The sequence below is a fragment of the Phasianus colchicus genome, chromosome Z (assembly GCF_987193195.1).
Source record: "Phasianus colchicus chromosome Z, bPhaCol1.hap1.1, whole genome shotgun sequence".
NCBI lineage: Eukaryota > Metazoa > Chordata > Aves > Galliformes > Phasianidae > Phasianus > Phasianus colchicus.
In genome coordinates, this window is record NC_143476.1 from 15,652,107 (window position 1) to 15,676,829 (window position 24,723).

Sequence of the window (24,723 nt, forward strand, 5' to 3'; positions counted from 1 at the left end):
CTATTATCACGGAGGCATACAGGGTGAGCACTTTTATGGCCATATCATTAGCAAACTTGAATAAGTTCCAGTTTTCCAAATGAAAAGGTGACAAATTGCATACTCAGTGGTTTCTAGTTCTTAATTTGTACTTCGTTTTAATTGAGTGCATTTCTAAAATCCAGTATACTTTTGAAACATAGCATAAGCAGTGGTTTTCTTGATTAATGATGTCTTAAACCTGTTTCCTTTTTCCATTATAGCAGAATGGGACTTTCTGTATTAAGAAAAATCGGCATAGCAAGTTCTTACCTTTCTACAATTGCTGTCTGCAAGGAATGTATTCAAATGGAAATCAGTCAGTTATTATGCAGAATACATAACTTGTATTTTGGTATGTTGGCAAGATTCAAGCTTATTTAAATAGCAGAAAACTTTCTGCTGATAGGTAAGTTTATGTAAAAGTGAGGAAAGAGTGCTCAGATTCATCTGGAATCCACCTGAGGAGGGGCTATACTGCAGCTCTGTGCATCTCAGGAGTTGGTAGGGAGTGGCAGGGCTGCTCCTCATAGACTCACAGAATCATTCAGGTTGGAGAAGACCACTAAGATCATGTGGTCCAACCACCAACCCATCCCCACCATGCCTACTAACTATGTACCTCAGAGCCACATCTACGTGTTTCTTGAACACCTCCAGGGATGTTGACTCTACCACCTCCCTGGGCAATCCATTCCAGTTCCTGACCACTCTTTCAGAGAAGATTTTCCTGATGTCCAACCTGAATCTCCCCTTGTGCAATTTAATGCCATTTCCTCTAATCCTATTACTAGTTACAGGGGAGAAGAGGCCAACCCTCACCTCATCACGGCTTCCCTTCAGGTAGTTGTTTTCAAGAGCCATAAGGTCTCCCCTGAGCCTTCTCTTCTCCAGACTAAACAATCCTAGTTCCTTCAGCCATTCCTCATAAGACTTGTGCTCCAGACCCCTCACCAGCTTTGCTGCCCTTCTCTGAATGCACTCCAGGGCCACAGTGTCTTTCTTGCAGTGAGGGGCCCAAAAATAAACACAATACTTGAGGTGTAGCCTTACCAGTGCCTCCCTGTATCCCTACATGCTCTGGGTATGGCAGGCAGAGGAGCACAACTGACAGACCCCTTCCTGCACACGTGGAGGGAAAAGCTGGCAGCTGCCTTCCTTGCCACACAGCCTACACCTCTACCAACGGACACCAAGCCTTGGCCTTTATCTGCTTACATTAGAAGAGCTAGAGCAGGACCATTTATTGGCAGCAAGAGACGTGTTTTAGTGATGGGACTCAGCAGGTCAGGATGGCGTTTGGATCCTCCGTTCCAGTCTGAATGATTCTGTGATTCAAAATGTGCCTCTTTGGGAGTACCTGCATGCTGTGAAGAATTTTAATTGAAGGTCAAGTTTCCTTAGCTTGATTCTGAAACATTACTGTCTATAATTTCCAGTCTTCCTACTGACAACTGTGTTTGTGTTCTGCTCAGATGCAGGCCCTGCCCACTAAGGGTACTTTCCTTTCCTCCAGTGGAACTGCACAAGATCATCTGATCTGAGATATCTGGAAGGCATTTTTTTGTTTCACTTTCAGCAGTGAAGGAACTTCCGTCAGAAGCTGTGATGGGGACAGTGAGCAAGATGGTAGATCACACTGTGTGCATTTTCAAAATACAAACGCATGTTTGCTTTCAGGTTGAAGGTTGGAGTTCAGGGCATTACAGTGTAAGCTTCTTTGTAAGTAAAAACATCCACATTTTTGTACGACAGAACAAATTTAGAATTCTAACTGTTGGTTATGGTTTAACTGTTTATCAATTTAAAGTTTCAGGAGTAATTTTATTTATTTATTTAATTTATTTAACTCTTGTTGAAAGTGTATTATATGTCCATCTTACATGGAAGGAAGCAATGTCAAACTCAGTGTACTGTAGTCCTGCCCTTGCAGTCCCAAATGAACTCTCTGCTGACTTCAGTTACCTGACTAGATCTGCACTGTACTTTAAAAGTACCCTTGAAGCTAGGCTTACAGCCAGATTTAGTTGCTATCTGTGCTGCTTACCTGAGATAGTGTCCCTTGCACTGGCTGTGTGGCAATTCTGCTGATACTGCTGGAGGGAGGAATAGTATAGGGTGTACTTTGCACTGCAGAGTCATGCCAACTGCACTGTGGATTTGCCTCAGCAGCCCATACCCAGCACAGCCACAGAAGGAACACTGTGTTAATATGAAGCAAAATCCTTCCTAAGAGATGTCTATATTGCTGCTGAAATTACCTGTAATGGTAATTTTTGTCTGGAGTGGTTGCCTCATTGTGCGTCCCGAGTGCCAAAGATCAGATAGCCCAGGTGCAGAATAGAGGTAAGCTTTGATTCCTAATAGGTGACCTAACCGGCTTGCAACTGTGTTGATTAAAGGCTTTTAGTTGGAAAGAGTTGTGATTGGCAAAGAGCTCCTGGATTATCCCAGAAGATTAAAGAACTGTTCACCTGTTTTGAAGCTTCATAGATGTTCTAAAGCTTTGCAGTTAATTCAGTACATTTAGGCTATGTTTTCATATCCTGCATTTCATGCATAATGGCATTTGGAACAGGATAGTAAATGTGACAGTAGTAAGCATGTTGATAAAATACATAAATATAATTTGAAAGCATTTATTCACAAAATAATTTTATGATTTTCACTGTTATGTAAAAAAAAAAAAAACAAAAAAAACTAGACCTTTTTCAAATATGGTAACAATAGTCCTCGTATTTCTGTCTATAATGAGTAATTGCATCTGTCTTTATCACTGCTGTTAAATATGCCACAGCACATTCCCAATGTTCTCATTATCTTTTCTCTTCCTCTGAACCACAGATTCAAGAGAAAAAGTTGTCAAAATTTAGAAATTGTTTCTTCAAGTTAAATTATTGATGCCATTTCTTTTAAGGTCAGAGAATTATACCAGCTGCTGGTCCAAAATTTCAACTAACTTTCATTCTGAGATGAGTTAATTGTCAAAAAAGAAAGAGAAAAAAGAAAGAAAGAAAGAAAGAAAGAAAGAAAGAAAGAAAGAAAGAAAGAAAGAAAGAAAGAAAGAAAGAAAGAAAGAAAGAAAGAAAGAAAGGAAGGAAGAAAGGAAGAAAGAAAGGAAGAAAGGAAGAAAGGAAGAAAGAAAGAAAAAAGAAAGAGAAAAAGAGAAAAAGAAAAAAAGAAGAAAGAAAGAAAAAGAAAGAAAGAAAGAAAGAAAGAAAGAAAGAAAGAAAGAAAGAAAGAAAGAAAGAGAGAAAGAGAGAAAGAGAGAAAGAGAGAAAGAAAAAAAGAAAGAGAAAAAAAGAAAGAGAGAAAGAAAAAGAGAAAGAAAGAAAGAAAGAAAGAAGAAAGAAAGAGAGAAAGAGAGAAGTATACAAACATTATATAGATTGCCAGTCAGACAGATTTCATCTACAAAATGGGAGATGACTTTATTTATCCCAACATTTAAGCTGGGTAATGCCAGATGCAGAGATATAAAGTTCTACTTCATCAGATTAATTTTGCTGACTGAACATTTCCTTTATGAACCCTATATGCTTTAGTTTTTTTGGTTTGGGGTTTTGAGTTCTGTTTAATTTTTACTTTTAATTAATGATCTTTGGTCATACTGTCAACAGTTTATGGGCCAGTTTGGCCTGGTTTCATGGCAGTGGGACCCATGAAGAGAAGACCCACGGGGGAGTAGGGAAAAGGGGAAAGGGCAGGGAGATGGGACTAAAAATAAAGCAGGGGCAATGATCTGAGGAGGAAAGTTAATTTACTGAATAAGATATTGAAATGCAAGATAACACAATGTGATATAATATAATTGGCATTGTAGAAAATAATGTGAGAGAGAGAGCATCCAAAACCAAAGACCTTACACTAAAGCTGATGAAGGTGAAACAGATAGGGAGCACACACAGAGATGAGCAGTAAAAGAAAAAGGGACAGCTCATAACAGTTTTATCTTTCCCACGAAAAGGAAAGCAGAAACAGAACAGTGAAAGTTTTCTGAGATATGTAGTTCTTCACTTCTGAGAACCGGGTGCCCAGAGCTATCAACAGACCATGGGACTGGAGCATGAACTCTTCAACTCCCAGTGCACTACATGATGTTATGATGTGGAATACCAATAACCAAAAATCATAAAAGCGTGACAATACAGAACACTATTTGCTATAATAAAGACAGTTTTGAATACTGTCTGTACCGTGTCTTTTGCTTTGCTTATTTTCACTTTCTTGGTGGCTTGCACATTTCTGGATCAAAAGAGCATTAATTGGAAGCTACTCTTGAAATGATTCTCTGTGCAAGTCCTTCACTGGTTTGTATAATTTCTCTCTATTTCAGCAAAACTCTTCCTCTACTGTCATATGTTCAGAAGCCAATTCATTTCGTTTTATTTTCTTTGTGGGGCAGAAATATTTTAAAAACAGTCAAATCTGGTGTATTTGATTCTGCAGAGATTCCACAGTTTCAACAAATCTCTTGTACTTGTCCCTGAAGAAGCCAGTATCTTCTAGTGCTGTCACATTTCTAAAATTGCACCCTTTTCTCTTTACTCATCCTATAAGCAGTTACAGACTGTTCTAATTTGTGTAATTGTTTGGACAGACATCTGTGAAGGTACTGGACTCAGGTAACCAAGATTTTCAAATTGTAACACGCATTTGATCTTGCAGATGAGCTACTCATTTGCCAACCAATGGCTACCAGTTCAACTCGCTTTTTGGTTTTGTTGCCATCGCTGCTGTTACCCTCTGCTTTGTTGACTTTGTGCTTTGTCATCTTGTCATTGTGTCCAGCTGCTGAGGCTTTTTCTTTTTGCACAATAGTTGCATGAATGTGTAGATGCATGTTACCACACTCTAATAGCACTGAATGTAGTATTACGTGTGGCTGCTGTGATAAGACTGGCAAGATTCTCTGAGTACTTAAGTGGAGTGTAGGAGCCACACTTGTGAGTGTATGACTGAGCTGCTAAAGCACTGCCATGAAGCAAGGAATTCCCAGGAGGAAGGATTGCAGAGATCACAAGCCACCCAACGTTTAGGGGTGGGAAAGAAAAAAAATGGTGAGAAGCCTGGCTCTTGAGGAAGGACTGGCCTCTCCCCATCAGTATGCTGTGGTAGCCATAGTGAATGTCGTGGTAGCCCCACTGAAAGATGTGTTTTGTGCTGTAGGACTTTTGGTGGGATGTGACATCTTTTCCACATATGAGAACAGATCCGTTTTTTCAGCAGCACAATCTGTTTTGTTCTTAGTATCTGATGTGCACAAAATCACATAAGCTATTCATTTTCTCAGCTGATCAGTTTCTATTATGTCAAGGCCTACTTTGCTCCCAGTTATATACTGCATGACCTTTTTATAGTAACTACTACAAAGCAATAGGTTGCATTTGCTGATAAAAAAGGAAAGGGTTTGGTGCATTTCAGTGATCAAGAACAATGAAAAAACTATGAGGGATAAGTCGAAGTCATTCTTGTTGTTATATTCTGAATACCAAACTGAGCTTGCAGGAACTGTCATTTTTCTCTCCAGTTTTACATAAATCTTAGCTACCTGATGATGCTAAATCTAGGGACACATTAAAAGAAGCCTCAAGGAAAGGTAGTAAATAGTATTGCTTTTCTCTAATGCATCTGCCTTCATGGGCAGCAAAACTCCACAGTGTCTTGCAAATCCTTTCTCTCTTCGCTCCTTTCTCCGAGTAAACGACTACCTGAACAAAGAAAGTTTTTCTGTCAGACTTTGCCCTTGCATTTTCTTTGGACATGCTTTTATTTTTGGCAAGCTTTCAGACCTACAGTGCTAAGTGCAGTTCCACTTTTAAAAGGTATATCAGCAAATTAGACACAGAGGAATCTGACAGAGATTTTTAAGAGGACATGTACCTTCTGTCTGCTCTTTCAGTGTCTGCATTCATCATGTTGTGTATTTTTAAATCACCATAGCCCTCAGTTTCCCAGTTCTAAATATTTTATTTTGCAGATGCAATATACTAACTCAAGAGCTCTTTCAGAAGCTTTCTAACTTGATTACTGTCATTTGGAACATCTGCCTGATAAACTTCTGCATTAGCAGCCATTGAATGAAATGTGGTTTCATTCCTCAGGAGATTCATAGGTTTAATTCCAGGAATCCTTAATCCACTGGTGATTTTATATTAAATCAAGAATTATCCCTTGCTTCCTTTTTCTGTAAAACTGACTTTTTAAATGGAGAAACAGAATATAGGCGAAAAAAAGAGGTCCACTGCAGAGATATTTTTAGATATAATCTACTGTCAGTATCTTTCAGAGAACAGAATATATAGTCTTACAGTCACTCCAAGTTTGACAACACCTGCACAGTTAATAGCTATATTTCTAACAGCGGACTGAGTGGCAATTGACCCCATTTTTGCAAATAAATATGTAAGTATGCCTGAGACATTTAATAAGTATAAACACAGTTTCTTGAAGTGAGTTTTAATGCAGTAGCTTTGAATGAAAGGCAAAAGATGAGAAAATCTGAAAAAAAAACACACTTTTCCTTTTTCTGAGACTCCTTTGCAGGGATTTCTACTATATGGAGTAGAATTTGTATGACTACTTGTTCAACTATGAGCTGTAAAATGAATATCTTTTGACAACTAAAGCTAAAAATCAGTGATATGAACAGGATTTTATAAATAAGGTATGATGCACTTGAATACATGAAGCCAAAATTACTCCCTGTGTGTTTTCAGTGAATTCAACTTAAAATGGTACCGGCAGCATTATGAAGAATTCCAGTAGCTGAAATCCTTTCTCTCTTTTCAAGCAATCCTGGGGTGTCACTTCAAAGTGGAATAACCATATGCAAGGTCACAAGTTCTTTAAGAATAGCAATGCATTTATTGAACATGGTGAAGAGAAATTCAGGAAAAATACAGCCCATAAGATCAAAATTTTTATTAGGGAGGGTTTTTTTTTTTTCATTTAGAATTACAAGAGAGATCAACACAGTGAGATATCTTAGGCTATTGTTTTGACTGTATTTTGCTTCCTTATATGACACATTTCTCTAAAGAATTGTAATATAGCATGGAAGGAAACTAAAAGACCTTTTAAACAGTCTATATATCTGGAGAAAACTTACTACCTTGGAACATTATGACAAATGTCATAGAATCTCCTTATAGAAACAGAGATGTGCCAGTATTAAAATGTACCAAGACAATGGTAAGTCATACTGTTGTTTTAAACACTGGAATTTCCCAGTAAAACCAGTCTGCTAATGGCAGATTACTCATATATGGGTTTCTCTTCACAAAAATCGGATTTGGCCAGAAAAAAATGGAAACATTTTTCGCATTACTTATATTCCAGAAGTGTTTTTTCTCATCTTACTACAGAAATGGCTTCATTACTGCAATGATGATGTATGACTGATTACAGATATGTAATGATGGTACAGATATTTGTACCATCAATAAATAATTTCCTCTTTTACTTACAATTTTTAATTCCAGTGAAATGTTTGGGCGAAGACTGAAATTGAATACATATGGCCATCTTCTTTGCTGACAAACTGCAGAATTACAAGCATTTGAAAAAGCGGTATTTTTTTGTGTAATTACAGGGGAGTATTCAATTATCTCTGTGCACACAGCAAACCAGAATTAGATTCCTAAGTGCTTCCAGGAGAAGGATTTACTACATAATCCTCTTCTCACTGTTCCCCACTACTCATTTTAGGCAGCTCATGCTTTTTGAGATGACTGTTGGAATTTTTTTTATCCTGTTCACAGGCATATAGTTCTGCACTTACTTTTTATAAAGGAGTTCTTATTCTGTGTGATACCTGAGAATTCCATTAAGCATCTGAGCTCTTCAGTTAGGCATTAAAATAATGCATGTAGCAACTTGTTTTCCTTCAGCCATTTAGCTTTGAAGGCAAGCAACATTTGCTCCTAACTAAGCATAGTGTCTTCAGATGAAGCAGGAGCTTAGGTCACTTTTGTATAAGTATATAAAATGGATATCAATATATCCATATGGATATAGATACACTTAAAACTACATAAAAAGATGGCAAAGGTAGTTTAAGAGGAAGAGTTCCACATACTAGGACTTCAAAATGTGCTACACAGAATATAATCCTGATTATTCTAAAACGATTCTTTATATCCAAGATTTTTATTTGAATTATTACACTGATCAGAATTCAGCTACAAATCTAGGCTATAGTTTAAATTTTCATATTTAATGTTTTTCCATCTCACAGCTTATGTAATTTTACGGAGCCAGGAGTAAATGCTAGTCTTCATGAAAAAACAATAATGAGTTCAAAAACATTGCCTTTCCTCCATGTACTTCACTCTGTGTAGCTGACTTAACCACCTTCCATTCTCTAAATTGCCGTGATTAATTTGGCTTATGCCAACTGACAATTTCTTCAAGAACTTTATTTTTAAAAGTGTAGGAAAGATATCAAAACTTTGCAGAAAGAAATATAGCTAAGAAGGATGCTTGTGTTATGCTTGTGTTTTCTTCAGATACACACATGGTGTTCACTTACTAAGAACTGTAAGAAAATTATGATCTAGAAGTATTAAATTTCATTGCAATGATAGGGAAGTGGAAAACAATCTACAGTTTCTGCAGATCTGTCTGTACCACAGCCCTAACATGAAAGTGGATGTCTGACAACTCTATCTATTCTCAGCAGGTTGCACTGAATGAAAATACATTCATGAATGAAGTCAGGAGTCTTCATTAAGGCATTCACTCTTTTCTTGCAAAACACACTTCAAATAGTTAACTGTACTCAGAATTCAGGGTGTTTTGTTGTTTTTGTTGGTGGTGGCTGTTTTGTTTGTTTGTTTGTTTTTACCTGAACTGAGCCAGACAATTGAGTTCTAAACCCAGAGCCACCACAAAGAGCAGCTTATCTGGCTTTTACCCTCCTTGCCTACCCAACCCTTGTTGGTGCTTGTATTCAACAGGTCTGAGGCTCTGGAACTCGATGGACGGGCAAAAAAAGATGCGGTCAAAGATCCTTGCAGATTATAGTGGCCGTGTAGGGCTAGTCAGCCTGACATCAGTGACACAGCCATCTCCATCAAGAAAAAAAGAGGGCTTGTTGATACAGATGACTCCCTTCTCAGAGGATGTGAGATCCTGATATGCCTGAATAACAGATATTACTAGAAAACTCACTGTCCTGGTACGGCCCTCTGATCATAATCTGTTACTGGGTTTTTGTGTCAGCAGTGATGAAGCAGTGAAGAGAAGCCCAAGAGCAATCAAAATGGACTTACAGGCCTTGGAGCAATTAGTTAAAAGTCTGGGACACGGGTACTGTTTAGCTCTTTCCTTGCAGCAGCAGGGAACAATACTGAAAGGAACAGGCATGCCCACATGCCTGAGACTGGCATCACTAGCAGAATTTTGGGTTTCTCCATCAGGGAATGGTCTATGCCAGGCCTGCTGGTGACTGATGGGGTGCACCTGTGTCAGAGGGTGGAAAAGATTTTTTGCAGGAGTTAGCAGGGCTGATTGATGAGAACTTTAAAATAGATTCAAGAGGGAAAGGGAAAAAATCAAACTCAGCAGTGATAAGCTATGGGACAGCAGGCCAAAATTTAAGGGACAGAGTGCCAGTCAGATCCTTCAGTCTGCTCCAGGAGATGCTGGGTATAATGAATTACATTTGAAATGTTCCTACACCAGTGCATGCAGTGTGAGGGACAAGCAGGAAGAACTAGAAGCCCTGGCTCAGTCCCATAGCTACAACATTGACATAAGTGAAACCCATTGGGAAGAGCCCCGTGGCTGTCTCAGCCATCATGATCATGTTGAGGCTGTACCATTGCTTGAGAGCACATGTGGGGCAGAAGGTTGGATCTTCTAGAGCTTAGGTGAAAAAGAAAGTGTATGGATACTGGAGGTGAGGTTGGGTGACACAGGAGGACTACAGAGATGCTATCTGCTATTGTAGACAGAAGATTTGTGTGGCCAAAGCTCAATTAGAGTTGACAAGTATTGTAGAGGGAAACAGAAGGGCCTGTTATGTCCACAGCAAATTGACATCCAGAGATAACACTGGCCTATTACTTGAGGAGGAGGGTCACCTCACAAACAGGGATACAGTTTACAGTTACAGTGGCATACACGTCCTTCTTTGACTCTGTCATCAAAGCAATTATAGGCCTGACACTCCTGGAGCCGTGAGATGGAGGATCACGACTGCAGTCATGAAAAACTCCCAGCCAACTCAGAACCTGTGTGGGTTTCACTGCCTCACCTAGATGCACGTATGTGGGAATACAAGAAAGACAATTCAGAGCAGAAGCTGTGAAGAAAAATAAACAGCATGAGACAGAAGAGAAAGCAGAAGGAATGGCCCAGGGTTCTGTTTGGATAAGCACCTGTATGCATGGCTAAGGAGTGTTTGTGCAGTACTTTGTTGACATGTAAAGGCAGAACGGAAAGTTGTAGGGAGGATGGGAAAGCTAAAAAAGGAATCTTGGTGAATGTATATGAGTCATGTGAGAACCTGTAATAAATGATTTGGATCATTCACATCTGAGTCCGTGCCTCATTGCCACAAATAGCACCCCGTATCAGGGACTTGACAGCTTGATGGGTGTTCAGCTGACCGGTGGCAAGTCCCACTGAACTCAAGACTGCTGAAAGGAAGCAAGATCAGCTGGGCAACATCATCATCTCCCCTGGACAGAGGTGAGCAGTGGAGAACTGTGGATGGTGATATGTCCGAGGAACAAGAAGAAGTTTATCAGATGATGGAGGGTAATTCTCTGAAAGCATCGTGTGAACATAGATTCTTTTTATTTGAAACGTCTTCTTGTATGAGTTTACAACCATATAGATGGAAGTGATAAGCAACTCCATCTATGATATAGGCATGTGGTACTGAGCGAGGCTGAAACTTTGGGATGCTGCTAGTCGCTCAGATTCTGTAGCACAAGGTCTTGTAGGGCCGTGGAGAACTATTTTTGAGACTTTAAAGAAACATATGGATTCGGCAGGCTCAGCAGAGTCCGCAGCACCTCCGTTGTAAGGCACGACCTTAAATAACCGGCGGGATGGGTCAAACAATCCGTTGGATCCCGCTGTCCCGGAGGCAGAATCCGACCTCTCTCCACCACCTCCCGCCGCTCCGCTCCTCCCCACTCTCCTCCCCCCGTTGCTAAACGCGCCGCTGCCTCTTGCCGTGACACAGCCGCTCTTCGCCCCGCCTGCCCGTATGTAACGTGGCTAACGACAGCGATGGTTCTCCACTCGATATGTGATCGATCTGAAAGGAGGCAGAATTAAGTGGAGATCTTGAAATAGTTCATCTGTTATATTCGGCAATTGCATGCACTGTGATACATGAGCCTGAATGGGAGGGAATAAGTTTCTGAGCAATAAAGGAACTAAGCAAAGCTGTTTTTATCTTCAGGCTAGGGTCCCCGTGCACGACTAACCTACTGAGCTCAATAATGAAGAGCTATACCCTTTGCCCACTCATCTGTAAAAACCTGGCACAACGGCTTCTGACAGATACCCAGTTTATGATGTGGATGGGATATGGGATAGAATTGGCCCAGTGAAAGGCAGTTGAGAATGTGGGGAGATGACAAGGAGATCCTTTGCAGGATGTTGGCATAGATGCACTGCTAGGGGAAGATGCTTTTGTTGCTATCACAGCCCACATGCAGTTGAATATCAAAGCCTTGGAACAGGCTAAGGAATTAGCTTTTAGTGCTTTCTTGAAAGTTCCAGATGCTGGAAAGACACAAAAATCTTTTACCACCATTAACGAGGTCCTACCAAGCCCTAAATGCAGCTTATTGATAAGTTGAAATATAGCCTTGGCAAACAAATTGAGAATGAGGAAGTCCAGGAGATAGTGTTAAAAAACCTTTTAACAGAAAATGCTAACAAGGATTGCCAAAAAGTGCTTCTCCCCTTATCTAACCCTACACTTTTGCAAATGATAAATGCTTACAATAAAATAGGGACTATGCAGCATCAGTGTAACATGATGGCTTCAGCATTCACAGCCATGAAATTGAACTCACAACACTGCTTCGCATGTGTACAACCAGGTCATTTACCAAACTGCCATAATAAAAAGGCCCCTGGGCCTCCAGCATGTCTGAAGTGTCGTAAAGGATGACATTATGTGAATCAGTGCCATTCTCGCTTTACTAAAGGTGGGCAATCCGTGCAGAGAAACAGGTCAGTGTGCAATGTGGGCACACAACAACACAAGTAGCCCCAGTGCAGACATGAACTCCGCCATCCCCTGAGTGGACATGGCCACTTCTGAACCTGTAACCCTATCACTCCACAACACCTTAAACTGGATTTGGACATTCGAACTCTAAATGATATGCAAAGGCTGTTAGGGACTACAAATTGGATCAGGCCTTTGCTGGGAATATCTAATGAAACCCTGCTTCCGTTATTTCAGTTATTAAATGGCAATCCAGCTTTAAATTCCAAAAAATCACTGACACCTACAGTGCAGCAAGCTTTGCAGGACATTGCCACAATTATGGTGCAGTGACAAGCTCAGCAATATGACCCTCCCCTTTCGTTTCTCCTAATAGTACTGAATCCAGATTTTCAGCCTTACGCTCTTCTCTTTCAGTGGGATAATACTTTGCAGGATCCTCTTTTAATACTGGAATGGATCTTTTTGCCTCATCAGTTTTCCAAAACGGTCACTACAAAAGTTGAAATGATTTCTGCTCTTGTTATACGAAGAAGACAAGTGTTATCACTGAGTGGGTCTGAACCTTCAGAAATTATATTACCTGTGTCTACAAACATGTTACAGTGGCTGTCCCAATGTTCACTGCCTTTTCAGGTAGCAATGGAGGGATTCATCAGGATGACGTCAATACACCCAGTGGAGCATAACATGCTACAAATGCATTTTATTATACAGGAGATGGCAAAATGTTCCTTGGTACCCTTAGACACCTTGACTGTATTCACAGATGGGTGAGAGAGAACAGGTTGGTCGATAATCATACGGCAGGACACATCCGGCTGATGGCAGTTGGATATTTAGACAATAAAAGGCTCTCCACAAATTGTAGAATTACCTGCAGTTGTAAGAGTATTTCAGAAGTGGTCCAGTCCAATTAATATCACTGATTCAGCCTATTTACAGGAAGAGTGACTAGAATAGAAGGATCGAATCTAAGACACATTTTTAATTAACAACTGTTCATGCTTCTGTATACTCTTTTGTCTCTAGTTAATTCCTGATGGGAACCATATTTTATAACACACTTCCAATCACATACCTTTTTGCCAGGACCTTTAACAAAGGAAACAAATAAGCAGATCAGTTAGCTAGCATTTCTGTTCTTCCCAATTCATTTGAACAGGCTCGACTGTCACATGCCTTTTTTCACCAGAATGCTAAGGCGCTGTAAAAGTCTTATGGCCTTAGCTTGACTCAGGCACGACAGATAATTACAGCATGCCCTGATTGCCAACAGATGACACCTTCTCTATCTTATGGGGTTAATCCTCAAGGCCTGTCAGCTATGGAATTATGGCAAACAGATGTCACACACATCCCTGAACAGACTGAGAGGAGCAGTCATTGGGAGTAGCCCTGCAGAGAAGGATGTGGGGGTGCTGATGAATGAAAAACTTAACATGAGCCAGCAGTGTGCTCTTGCAGTTCAGAAAGCAAATGGTATCCTGGTCTCCATCAGAAGAGGGGTGGCCAGCAGGGACAGAGAGGTGATTGTCCCTCTCTACTCTGCTTTTCTGAGGCCCCATGTGAAGTACTGTGTCCAGGTTTGGAGCCCCCAGTACAAAAAAGACAGACAGTTGTTGGAGAGAGTCCAGATAAAAGCCACAAAGATGATCAGGGGATTGGAGCACCTCCCTTACGAAGACAGGCTGAGGGAGCTGGGCTTGTTCAGCCTGGAGAAGGCTGTGAGGTGACCTCATTGCAGCCTTTCAGTACCTAAAGGGAGCCTACAAACAGTAGGAGAGTCAACTCTTTCAAAGAATAGAGAACAGCAGGACAAGGGGAAATGGTTTTAAGTTGAGGGAGGGAAGATTTACGTTGGATGTCAGGGGGAAGTTCTTTACAGAGAGAGTGGTGAGGTGCTGGAACAGACTGCCCAGAGAGGTTGTGGATGCCCTGTTCCTGGAGGTGTTCAAGGCCAGGTTGGATGGGGGCCCTGGGCAGCTTTGTCTAGTATTAAAAGTGGAGCTTGGTGGCCCTGCATGTGGCGGGGAGGAGTTGGAGATTCATGATCCTTGAGGTCCCTTTCAACCCAGGCCATTCTGTGATCCTGTGATTCTGTGAATTCAGAAGACTTAAATATGTCCACGTCTCTGTGAATACCTTTTCCAGAGCCATAGCAGCAACAGCACATACTGGAAAAAAAGCCCGCAACATCTGCAAGCATTTTCTTTCGGCCTTTGCAACTCTTGGGGTACCAAAAACTATTAAGACAGAAAATGATCCAGGACATATATCCCAGAAAGTATTACAGTTTCTATTATTATGGGGAATTAAACATCTCACTGGCATATCACACTCACCTACAGGACAAGCCATAGTTGAGTGTACCCACAGCAGCCTTAAGGCTATGCTACTTAAGCAAAAAGAGGGAATGGAGAAGGCACTTCGAGCAGAAAGGCTTGCTAAAGCTACATATGTACTGAACTTTATAAATTGATGGTGTGATGATGGAAGACTACTCATAGCCCATGATTTTGTTTCAGTTAACAAGGAAAGAATGAATATTCAGGGGAAAGCTGCTGTATTAATAAAGAACTTATAATTGGGTGAATGGGAAGGCCTGTTGAAACTAATAACTGCAGGAGAGGTTATGCTTGTGTTTCCACAGGTGCAGAACCATGATGGATTCCAGCAAGGGCAGTGAAACCTCATTTATCAGCATCACCTTTATCTGCTGCACCATCATCATGAATGCTGTATGGGTACCTTCACAGCCTAAGACTAATGTGTGGGTTACACTTGCCAGTGACATCAGACAGACACTCTGTTGATCAGTATCATCCCCTGACTCCCCATTACCTTGTGCCTAGTAGGATTTCCCCTTGATCAAGGGAAATGGGAACAACTGGCTCACACCACTAGTGCTTCCTGCAGGAAGAGAAGGTCTGGAGAAGAAAATGGATGGTGGACATGTGGGATCAGTGGGTTCCCCCTTGTTCCCCATGTTGCTACCCTTGCAGAAGCCAGAATTTTTGGGATCAGTAAAAATAGATCGGTGTGTATTCTGGAAATGATAAATCTCTTTCATGGTCTTTCATGGTCAGTCAATGCTACAATGCTAGTGTACAGAAATGCATCAGCTTGGTGTAATTACACATCCTCAAATACTTCAAAATCAAGTAGTTCTTACTATGTGTATTTTTAATATGTGGAGATTGCACATGGCTAAACATTCCATCATATATTAAAGGAGGGCCCTGCTCCTTGGGCAGGTTGGCCCTATTAATACCGAATCTGACTGTGATCCTTGCAAAACACTAAATCATGGTAGAATCTGAAGAAATATTCATGCTTTTGATAAAATTGCGAAGACAAGATTAAATTTTGGAACAGGGAATCAATTGTGTTTGTATCACTCTTCACTCTGGGGGTAGCAGCTGCTAAAACTTTAGCTAGTTTAAATAAGCTAGGATGTTGGCTTAGCAAGCAGACTAATGCAGCCTCGCAAGCACTTTCAGACCTGTTACAGGATGTCAACTCAGTTTATCACAGTGCACTGCAGAACAGAGCTGCTATTGACTTCCTGCTTCTCACACAAGGACATGGCTGTGAGGACACTGAAGGACTGTGCTGTATGAACTTGTCAGATCCATCCATCAGAGTATTCAGCAACTGCAGGAAGGTGTGCAGAAATTAACATGTGGGAACTTCATGGAGGTGGTTCAATGGGTGGATTCAAGGCCTGGGCTGTTAGATTCAAAAACTAATTAATTTAGGACTAATATGTCTCTTGATTCTTGTGTGCCTTTAAATCTGTATTCCTTGCATTATATCCTGTGTAAGAGTTATGATTAACAAAGTGATAAATCACGTACTTGTTCAAGTTAATGATGACTTGGGCAATGTGGATCCAGTTAGCAATATGGTGGTGAGAGAGGATGGCAATATTATCACTTTGGTCAGCAAGAAAACATGGGAGTAAGTAGTTGTATCTGTAAATACTTTCAGCAACTGTTTTGTTTGTAGAGAGAGCCAAGCTTAGTAGTTTGTCTTATTTTGTGAGTTCTGGTCACAGTGTGTTCTGCTTGGGCTCTGCATCACACACTGGCCGTGCGGACGCATGGAGCAGAAATGAAAAAAACCATGCAGAGAGAAGAATAAAAGCAGGAGAGAGACGGTGATGGGAGACAGAGGAAAAGTGCACTTTGAAGCAGGGGATGCCCTGCTGGCACTGCCTATCACATCCAATGCTGGCATGTTCCTTCTCTCTCCTTCCTGGAGGCTTGCTGTCTCTCAGGATTCCATAAGTAATAACACATTAGCTTAGGGATTTTCCATTTCCCACTCATGGAATTGTCTAAAAATTGTGAGTGTGCACATATCAGCTAAAAAACTCGTGACCTTCTATGTAACTGTTTTCTTATGTTTAGTGTGTTATCAATCAAGGCCTTGATTGAGGTATGATTTGTATATTATTAATATAATCAGTGCTATTATTTTATAGTGTGGTAATAGTTTGCTAATAAGCAAAAAAGGGAGAATTGTGGGAATACAAGAAAGACTATTCAGAACAGCAGCTGTGAAGCAAGATAAACAGCATCAGAAAGCAACACTGAGAACTAAGACAGGTCTAGAAGAAGAAAAAAGCCAGAGGAACAGTCCATGGCTCTGGTTGGATAAGCACCTGTATGCACAACTAAGGAGTGTTTGTGCAATACTTTGTTGACATGTTAAGGCAGAACGGAAAGTTGTAATTGCAAATGGGAAAGCTAAAAAAGGAATCTTGTGAATGTATATAAGTGCAATAAATGATTTGGATCGTCCACGTCTGAGTCCATGCCTCATTGCTACACACATAAGTCTATGGAGCCCAATGGGATTCATCCCAGGGCTGAATCATGTAATAATGAGACTTCTCTCAATAATTTTTCAATGGACAGGTCTCAGTCAGCTGGAAGCTGTCAAGTATTGTCCCAGTTTTTAAGAAGGGCAAGAAAGAATACTGATAACTACAATCTTGCCAGTCTCAGTGGCTGGCAAAATGAAGGAGAAGGTTACTCCAGGAGTTACTGAAGAACACTTGACAGACAAAGTAGCCATTGGTCACAGTCAACCCTGTCTCATGAGAAGAAAGTCCTGTTTAAAAAATTTATTCTCCATGTATAACAAGGTTATCCACCTAGTTGACCAAGGGAATACAGCTGTTTTTGGATTTCAGCTAAGCTTTCAACACTCTTTCTCTCAGTGTCCTTCTAGACAAAAAGTCCAGCATATAAGCAAGACAAAATCATAATGTAATGGGTGAACATTTTGCTGATGGGTCTATGATTATATGACATTAAGTAAGAAAGCATTGAAGGAATATTTAAGTATTAAAAATGCTGCACAACAGCAACTGGGAGAGAGGAGTGAGAAATGGGAGAGAAATAGCTCTGCAACCACCAAAGTCACTGCAGGAGGAACTGCAGCTGGTGGCCGGTCACTACTGGATTTCCACAGGTCTCTGTTTTGGGAACAGTTCTCTTTAATATTTTCAAAACTTGAAATATACTATGTCAGTTTACAGATAATACTAAACTGGGAGAAGTTGCTGACTCCCTCAAGGGTAAAGAGGATTGCAGAGATCTTGACAAATTAAAGGGCTAGGTAATTAGCAATTGCATGACATCTAAGAGCAAGTGCAAGGCTCTGAAACTGGGACAGGTCAATCCTCACTATACATGTTCTGACTGGGTGAAAAGAGGCTGGAGAGCAGCCCTACAGAAAGACATCCTGGGTGTTCTGTCCGACAGCAAGTTGAACATGAGCCAGCAGTACGCCCTGGCAGCCCAAATGGCCAACCATACCCTGGGGTGAACTTGCCCAGGACTGCCTGCAAGCAAGAAGAGGACTTTTCCTACTCTGTTCTGCAAACACAGAAAACTACTGGGGAGTTCTCAGAAATATTGTTTCAATTTTGGGTGGTCCTGCTTCAAGCCAAGAGTTGGATGCAATTATCACTGTGGGTCCCTTCCAGGATATTCTGTGCTTCTATGATCCTGTGATCATTTTTCACTGTATTTTTTCCCTGTCCTGCTGAGGAGTGGGGGTGGCAGAACAGTGTGTTGAGAACTCAGAGACAAGCCAAGGTTAACCCTCCTCAGTTGTGCAGCTTAGACATTTCTTCATCTCTCAAAAACCTCTATTTATTAATATTTGTGGGGGAACAAAATTCAGGCCATGATCTGCTTGTAACTTTTTATTTATTTACCTTTCCCTGGGGATCCTGAGAAGGACTTGTGAAACTAGCTCAGAATATAGCTATATTAACTGTACCCAGTCCTAAAGGACAAGAGAATGGGTATGTGTTGACTCTCATAATATTTTACATTCCATATATGACAATTCTGATTTCAGGTTTTTAATTTTTAAAATAAGGTTCTTTTACCATTGAACATCCCCACCTGCAAAGGTGAACTTCAAGACACATTACTTTAAAGCTTAAAAGTAATTACTTGCGTTTATTTTCGTCTCCTCCTTTTCTTTTTTTAATATACGAGGCCAGCACTGCAGCTGCCCACCCACACTCATTCATCCAGCAGTTGCTTTAACGCCAGCACAAAACATCAAACTTCCCAGGAAAAAAGTTATGCATAATTTTGCAGGAAGACTCAAGCCCTCAGTCAGTTCCACATGTTGACCTGAGCATGAGAACAGGAAATGAACAAGTTGGTCAAAATATCCCGACTTTCTCATTCTGAAAGGAAGAGCCTTCCCAGTATTTTACATAAACATTACTATTATTCAGCCTAACTCCAGTGCCAGTTCAGTAATTGGCAAATAGCACATTTTGCTGTAACATGCTCCAGTGCATGTGCTGGTATCCAATCTACTTGTTAAAAGAAAGAAAACTACTGGATGGCAAACAATATGCTATTTTTCCACAGGCCCTGTTGCTTTTCCTATTTTTGATTCTTGATATCATAGCATCCTCTCTCTTGGAGATAGCATATGGGACAGAAAGGCTCTTTTGCATGACCTTGAAAACAGGCAAATTGTCCAGGCTGTCATGGATATGCTAAGGAGCAGAGAAGAGCTGTTGGAATTCAGTATTTCCCTAGTGGTTAGAGTTAGGAAACCAACACTTGCAGGCTATTCAAGCTTGCTATGTCAGAAGAGTAACATATCTCAGCACAGAAACACCAGCCAGCATTCTTAGTACTTGACAGAGACTGAAAGCATTTTCCCTCTTGTAATGCTCTTTGTGCCCTAACACTCCCATCAGAAACAGTCTTCTTCATCCTATCTACTTTAACAAATAAGTCGCCAAATGGTAATATTCCCAAACCATTTTTTTTTCCTGGGGGGAGGGAGCACAGGGTGGAAAATTATTTACATTTCTGCTTGCCTTTTTGACATTTCTTTTATTCTCATTCCCAATGGTAGAACATCTACATTAGCCTTAAATAGTACCAGATTTTGTAAAGCAAAATAAGTTAAACTAATAAATCTAGTATCAAAATTGAGCATTTGATTTAACTCTTAAGCACTGGGAAAAGCATTTGGCAGAAGCCACCTGGTTGCTTTCTGACTCCTGACGGCCACTGATCACAGCTGGTATCACAATCCATTACAGGATAACACTGTCCCATTGTTTTTTTTTTTTAATCTCAGTATTTTAGACCCATGAAATAACAATCTCTGGCAGACATTAGTAAGAGTAAAGAAGCTATTTTTGTATTTTTGTATTTATTTTATATTGTTAGACAATATGTGTAACGTACAGCACTTAAGTCATTCTTCTTATGCTTGTATGGGAACTATTGAATCACGGCCTGAACCTCTGATTGATCACCTGAGCCAAGCAATGAGTCAGCTGTGGGAGCACAGGTGAAGGCAGTCCGGTGTGACCAGAAGGGGTGGAGGCTGGCTCCACTTCTCCTAGACCTCGTTTAAGGGCTGACTGCTGCTGAGGAAGGATGTCTTTTTGGAGACTGCTTCTCTTGGAGTCTTTTCTGCAAGCCCAGGGTGTGGGCAAGCTTTCCATTCATTTCTGGTTATCCCGCTCTAATGCGACAATCTTTCCAGCCTAACTTCTCTCTATATTTATTGATTATATACCTGTATACTCATTGATTATACAATCCTACATGTGTGATTTTTTTCCCCATTAAGTGTGAACAGTGTCTACTTTTAATCTGTTGCCAAACATTTCACAACAGTTTGGTCTTCATGCTTTGTATGTCTTCATACTTTGATTCTCTATGGAGTCAGTTTAACATATGAAAGAATGTGGACTAACAGGCTCAGTAGTGATCTTTGTCTGTATAAACTTTTTAATTTCAGCTTTGTTTGGAGAGCTTTCTTCTGTTTCATCCCCTTTTGTTTTATGTTCCATTATAAAAGTCCTCCATGTAAGAGTTCTCTTCCAAGCACTTCCAAGTCTGTATTTTCTAAAGCAAATATTTCTAAGTATATATTAGATACATTTAAAAATATGTTGCTGGCATATTTTGTCTGCATAGAATTAATAACAGCTTCTGTCACTACACTTTTGTTATGTTTGATCTTTTTTACTTTGTATCATATATGTTTCTTTAGCTCTAAGAAAAGCTATCAGATTCAGCACTTACTTTCCAAAATTAAGGTTTCATTTTTGCTTTACAGGTTCTTTACTTGTATTTGGTCTCAAGTGGTAGTAAATTACTAGTGAACTAGGGTAAGTGAGGAAAGATGCAATACACATTTGAAAGAAAATATGAACTACATAAAATATTATTCTAGATAACAACATATAAATATTGGTGATAATTCTTACTGCTTCTACATAGTAGCTCATAGTGTCTCTTAATAGCTTTTCATTAAGTTAATTAAAGTTTGATTTGACCAGATAAGATTCTCTCATATACTTCTTTGGTTAACAAGATATATGTTTGCTTGGAATTATCTAAAAAATAAAGAGGATCCGTAATTGTAGATGGATTAAAACCTTCATCCACTAATCTAAATTTTTGTTGTTTGAAAGTTCCAGTCATTTCCATTGTTTCCTGTAGAAGAGAGAGAGATTTATTATTTTTTGACTCACACTTCCACTTGTTTTTGTAAGTCTTAATTGATACTGTTTGGTTTCATTTCTCTAGAAAACCATTTTTCTCAGAATTTCTGTTCTGCTATGGACCAACACATGTTGATAGAGTGAAAAGAAGCTGTAGTCACTTGCAAGCAACCAAGGGTTGTGAGAGCAGTGAGGCACTGGAACAAGTTGCCCAAAGAAGCTGTGGATACTCCATCCCTGGACGTGTTTAAGGCCAGGCTGGACGGGGTCTTGGGCAGCCTGATCTGGTGGGTGGCAATTCTGCAGCAGGTTGGGATTGGATAATCTTTAAGGTCCCTTCCAACCCAAGCTGTTCTTTTTTTTTCCCCTTCCATCTAAAACCTTTGCCACAGACACCACTAAACTCTGCAGTGATTACTTCATTTAATTTTCATTTCAAACTGAGCTTATGATTTACCACCAATCCTAGATTCAAATCCTCCATTGCCAGTCTGATTAGATTACATCTAAATCTCCAACCATAGTGCTCCTTTTATCATTAAGTAATCTTGGGATGTTCCTAATGAACTTGTGAAATTTTAGTGCAATTGTTGTTTATGCCTTTGACCTGTCATCAACTCTCAGTGCAACCATTAATACTGCTCTTCATACTTTCCCATACTGCGTGGACCTCAGAGAGTGTTTCTTTCTCAGGCTGTGCCAAGGAAGATTCAGACTGGATGTTAGGAAATACTACACCGAAAGAGTGGTCAAGTGCTCAAATGGGCTGCCCATGGAGGTGGTGGATTCACCAACCCTGGAGGTGTTCAGGGAAGATCTAGACATTGTGTTGAGGGACATGGTGTAGTGAGAACTACTGGTGATAGGCAGGCAGTTGAACTGGATGATCTTGTAGGTCTTTTCCAACCTTGGTGATTCTTTGATTCCTGGATCCTGTTTATTCCTTTCTTCTTCTGAGCTCCGCTTCATGACCTCTCTTCCTTTATCTTGTTTGTTGTGTCTCCTGCTTTACCTAAACCTTTCTATTCTCTCATTTTCAATGAATAAAATGGATTTTAGGTTATTTTCTCCAGTTGAAATAGTTCACATTTTAGTAATCCAAACCTCTTGTTTTCCCATGTGCATGCTTCTAATCTCCACAAATCCTTTTGTATGATATCTCTTCTTACTGATTAATACATTTCCTCTTATTTTAAAATAATCTACAAATTGTGTTGTCTTTTTTATGCAAGTCCTCCCCCAAAATTCCATTAATACAGTAAACAGGACCAGTTCTAAAATAAAATCATAAATTATATGAACATGCATTTTCTGATATTTCATTAGACTTCTCTGTGTTCAAATAGCACAGATGTTTGTATGCACAGAGCAGTCATCCAGCTTACCTGGACTCTTAGAAAAAGAGGACAGGCATAACCTGGGAGATATGTCACTACTTGCTTATACATTTGCTCCAGGTCGATTGCTTTGTTCTGCTTTAAAATAAGAGAGGCCATTCCAGCTTTTCCTTCATGGCCTAGAGGAAAGGAAGCGAGATGAAAACGTTACAAAAAAGAAATAACGATGGACTGACAAATATGTATAATATTCTGAGTTTCACTAAAACAGTAGCATTTTGATTTTATACAATATTACATACTTTAGAGATAACTCAAGTGATGAGTTAAGCAACAATGCTATAAATGAGTTGAGAACATAAAAGTAAAATGGAGAACCATCATAGAGTACCATGCTCAACATTCCTCAGTATATGAGGATAAATAACAAATTCACCCCTCTCTCAAAAACAGACTGCTGATGTGCTTCCCTGGATTAGTGAATTGTATCTTCTCTTCACTTTTAGCTTTTCCCTCTTGCCACTACGTCCTCTCAAAACTGTGGATCTGAAAGTTGTCAACAGAGAGAAAGATTAACAGCCTTAATCCACGTGAGTGGAAAGACAGTAGGTCTATGAGAAAGAAAGATGGGTAAAATGTAAGAGAAATAAAATTCAGCAATGAAAGAAACCCTTCACGTTTTAACTACTGTTTGAGTGACAACAGCTAACCCTTTTTCTCATGTGTACCTTTTTTTCCCCCCAGTGCTACAGTTTCTGTGAGGAAATTTATTTGTGCCCTGTAAACTGGCTCAGCTATTTCTTCATACAGATAAGAACCAGAAGGTAAATGTTGTGCATGAAATGAGGAGCTCTCATTTTTTTTTATTCTGATTTTCAGTCAGTAGTCTTCAATATGATTTTTCTTGTTCTGTGGCTTTAAACTGGTGGCAAGTAGCACCCTTTTTGCATTTTAAGCTTATAATTTTGTAGGGGTTTGACCGTGGACAAGGGCTAAATATCCACTTCACCTCTCACTCACTCCCCTCTCCCACATGATAGGGATAAGCTGAAAGAAGGTGAGAAGACTCATGTATCAAGATAATGGCAGTTCAGCAGGGAAAGAAAAGGTGTGTGCACAAGCAAAGCAAAAAAGCAGAATGCATTTGCTGCTTCCCACTGGTAGGCAAAAGTCCAGCTAAGCAGTGCTGAGTTATCAACACAGTTTCAGCCACAAAGGCAAAGCACAGCACCACACAAGTTGCTAGGAATAAATTCATTTCCCTGTCAGCAAGACCTGCTATACAGTTTTAAAAGCCTTTAGCATTAATGGGAATCAGGCCCAAATAACCTTATGAAAATTAACAAAAAAAATCTGAAAAGAAGGTAATTGCTTTTAAGTAATTTCTTTTTTTTTTCTTTATTCCTTGTAATGACCTTGGCTTTCTAACATTCTTGTCTGTAAAGAGTTTATGAGGCTTAGTTAAATTTAAATAAAATAGAATGTATTCATACGTCCTTTAAAGCTATGTTAATTCTTACCTTGTTGACATTATTTTATTCTGACACATGAAAATGTGGATTTTCCATGACTGTCAAATAATAAAGCTTGAAACTTTAGCTTATGCAGCTATCACAACTTCATGAAAGATAACTTTTCAAAAGTACATATTACATGCACATAAAAATGTTCTGCCTCATTCAGAAACAGTTGGCATCTTCATTATTTACATACACATTCTAGCTACATATTAAAAAGATGACTCAGTTTGAAATGATTCATGGGTTTACAACATGAAATAAAAGAGTTACAAAGGTTAACAACTAAGCAAGCAACAGAGGATGGAAAAAATAAAGCTGAAGCATCTATTACCTGGCACTGATACGCCATATACATTTGCTTCTTGTATGAAATCCAACATAACAATGACATCAGAAACTTCCGTTGTTGCAACATTCTCTCCTTTCCATCTAAAATGTGGAAAACACAATATTTTCATCCTTTGGAGACATAAGTATATCTTTAAAAAGATTCAATTCATTTTAGATTATTAATAGCTCATATTTGTTCTTGCTTGTCATCTTGGTACACTGATCTTATTACCAGAAGATAGTGCAAGTAATTAAAGTGTTACCAGATATTATCCATCACTATGAAGTACAATGCAC

At 39.8% G+C, this 24,723-nt stretch overlaps 1 protein-coding gene across 2 annotated transcripts in view; it reads right to left on the bottom strand.

Annotated features, from left to right (window-relative positions):
• Positions 1-19,652: 19,652 nt before the first annotated feature.
• The window catches only part of SLC27A6 (solute carrier family 27 member 6), a 38,803-nt gene continuing 33,732 nt past the window's right edge, over positions 19,653-24,723 (bottom strand). Inside the window, exons 8-10 of one of the 2 annotated variants that reach the window (XM_031602665.2) lie at positions 24,428-24,525; positions 22,625-22,755; positions 19,653-21,231 (exon numbers count right to left, since the gene is read on the bottom strand). In XM_031602665.2, coding sequence (XP_031458525.1) covers positions 21,055-21,231; positions 22,625-22,755; positions 24,428-24,525 — 406 coding nt within the window. In that variant the 3' untranslated portion in view covers positions 19,653-21,054. Of the gene's footprint in view, positions 21,232-22,624; positions 23,123-24,427; positions 24,526-24,723 lie in introns of those variants that run through there. The other variant, XM_090131783.1, reaches the window with a different exon arrangement.